Raw genomic sequence first — 2543 nt, forward strand, 5'->3', positions numbered from 1 at the left:
TGTGATTAGCCAGTCATCATTATTAGCAAACCCCACCTACCCTAGGGAAGTAGCAGACTCATGGGTCATTTTCTTTAACAAGGGAATGACAGGGCCCAGCTCATCAGCAAAAGCAGACAGGATTCTGTACATGTGGGGCCATGGTTCCGTGATCCAAACCGTTGATCCGGTGAGAAACACAACTAATGGTAGCTGCCTTGAAAATATTCAAGATTGAAAGATCCTGACCCTTTGATTGATGTTGGAAGGGATGAGTATATACTAAGTGGTATACACCCGGATGTACTGTTACAATAACGTACGGTGGGAATTCTAGCTGTTGGATCTGGGGCCTTTTACAATAACACAAACCGTTGATTTATTTAATAAAGCACTCCTCGTATAGGGACTGAACACAACAACTTTCAAATTGAATATTTCAACTCATAGATAATACAAAGGTTGTGGTGACCGTTCGTTCAAAGCAAAAGGGCGAAATTGAGAAAGGGTAGAAATAATCTATTCAAAGTACGACTCGTCATACAAACAACTTTGGATGGTTGGAAGATGACTCAGGTTTAAAGGCTAAGGTCCCGAGGTGCTGTATTTCAATGCGTCGGGATGCACTAGAGCTTACCGGACGGTTTGGATCACCGAAAATGACAACGTTTCAAGCTCAACTGGTTGGACCACAAGTTATGGTCCACTCAACCGTATCATCGTTAATGCTAAATCCAGACCTCTTAATAGGTTGGTCCCCCAATAAGGACCATCCGATTCAAAAATCAAACCCATCTACTTATCATCTGGACCACACCATAGAAAACAATTTTTAGTCACTTAAATAGTAAACTACAAGAGTGGTCTACTCGATGAGAGTATACTGATTCTCGCATAAGGAAATCCTCGTGATGAGGCCAACCTATTGGACGGATTGGATGTTGTCCGTACATTTTAAAGTTATCCGATGGGTGGACCGTAAATTGCGGTCCAACCGGTTGCACTAGAGACCTTTTAAAAAAGAAGAAAAATTCCCGTATTATCCCTCCTGTCCACATCAGTCGGGCGAAAAGTCGTAGTGTAAATGAGCAAAAACCTCAGGGGTATTCTGATAAATTGGTTCAACACTCCTAATAAGCATGGACCCCACCAAATCCAAATAAAGACGCAAAGAACTTCTACGGACTTCTATCCAAGCCGAGCCGAGTCAAAAGCCGAGCCACGATTCTGTCGGTGGGCCCGGATTCCAAACCTCGAATTCAAAGGAGTTAAATGCGGAGCAGAAAAAAGGAAAAGCAAGACGTCCGTGATGGCCGAAGCATCCGACCAACACGCGCCTACACACCAATATTAAAATCCTCATCCCTTCCTCCCTATAAAATCCAATCCCTTGCATTCTCAGCTCGCATACACCGTACTTCCATCTATATCCTCTCTGTACGTCTTCTTTTTCTCCCTCTCCTTCCCTTTCAAATTCAACCCATCTTTCCTTCTCGTCTCAGCGAAAAAACCCATCTTTCATTTCCTTTTTCTAATGGCAGAAACCCATTCCAACAAGCGAGTCCGAGTCGACTCGGACGAGTCACACACCGAGTCGCCTGACTCATCCGAAGCGAAGCGCTTCCGGGCAGACATCCTCGATATTCTCGACGACGTTGACGCCTCCGGTGATCGGGATCCGGCCATCGAAGATCTTGCGACGGTCATGAAGAGCCTTGAGGAAGAGATATCTTTGTCCCTGACAGCCCCACCACCGTTTCCGTTGTCCGAGTCGGACTCGTCCGAGTCGCAACCCGATCTGGGTTACCTCCTTGAAGCCTCGGACGACGAACTAGGCCTTCCTCCCACGTCCTCCAGCGCGGAGAATGACAAGGAGTCCGTTGATGTCCTACGTGGCGAAACAGAGACCGCTGAATTCGGTCAGATTTGGGGTTTCGAGGATGAGATCCCGAGTTATGATGCGTTGGGATTCGGGATTTGTGCGGAGGGAGAGAAGAACGAGGACGAGCCTGTTTTTTTCGGTGGTCTTTTTGATTATCCGGACGTTGTATCTGGGCCGTCTGATTTTTCTGAGTTATCGTGGCGGCCCGAATCGTTACCGGCACTGTAGAAAGTATCGGCCGATACGACCTTTCGGTGCCGGTTTTGACTGTTTATATGAGTTTGTAAAGGAAAAGAACAGAAACTGAAAAAAAAAAAATAGGTAGAATGAAATCATCACCGTCAGATCAAAATCGTTTCTTTTATTTTTTTAATTAATTTATTATCACCAAAATGTCCTAGAAACGTCTTTACGATTCATACTGCCGATTCGATCCGGCAGCGTACTTTATTAATTTTGTGGAGGGGTATTTCAGTCATTCGATTTTTTCCCCGAATGAGAGAAAAATAACGTGCGCACTGGGAGCGCACTCTATCTCGATACGCCCAAGGAACACTGTGTTGGTACGCACCCTTGTATGACAGCATTTTCAGACGGTTGCGGGAATCAGTCAGACCCTTCAAAATTTTGAATTTTCAAAAGTCCAAGACTGGATGCGCACCAAATCTCGGTGCGCGTTGGT

The 2543-nt window shown here is 45.5% G+C and overlaps 1 protein-coding gene across 1 annotated transcript; it reads left to right on the forward strand.

Moving 5' to 3' along the window:
• The first annotated feature begins 1322 nt into the window (after positions 1–1322).
• LOC131237667 (uncharacterized) lies at positions 1323–2280 on the forward strand. Its single transcript, XM_058235557.1, has one exon. The coding sequence runs from the start codon at positions 1514–1516 to the stop codon at positions 2087–2089; it is 576 nt and encodes a 191-aa protein (XP_058091540.1). The 5' UTR covers positions 1323–1513; the 3' UTR covers positions 2090–2280.
• Positions 2281–2543: the final 263 nt, after the last annotated feature.

The sequence above is a fragment of the Magnolia sinica genome, chromosome 2 (assembly GCF_029962835.1).
Source record: "Magnolia sinica isolate HGM2019 chromosome 2, MsV1, whole genome shotgun sequence".
NCBI classification, from domain to species: Eukaryota; Viridiplantae; Streptophyta; class Magnoliopsida; order Magnoliales; family Magnoliaceae; genus Magnolia; species Magnolia sinica.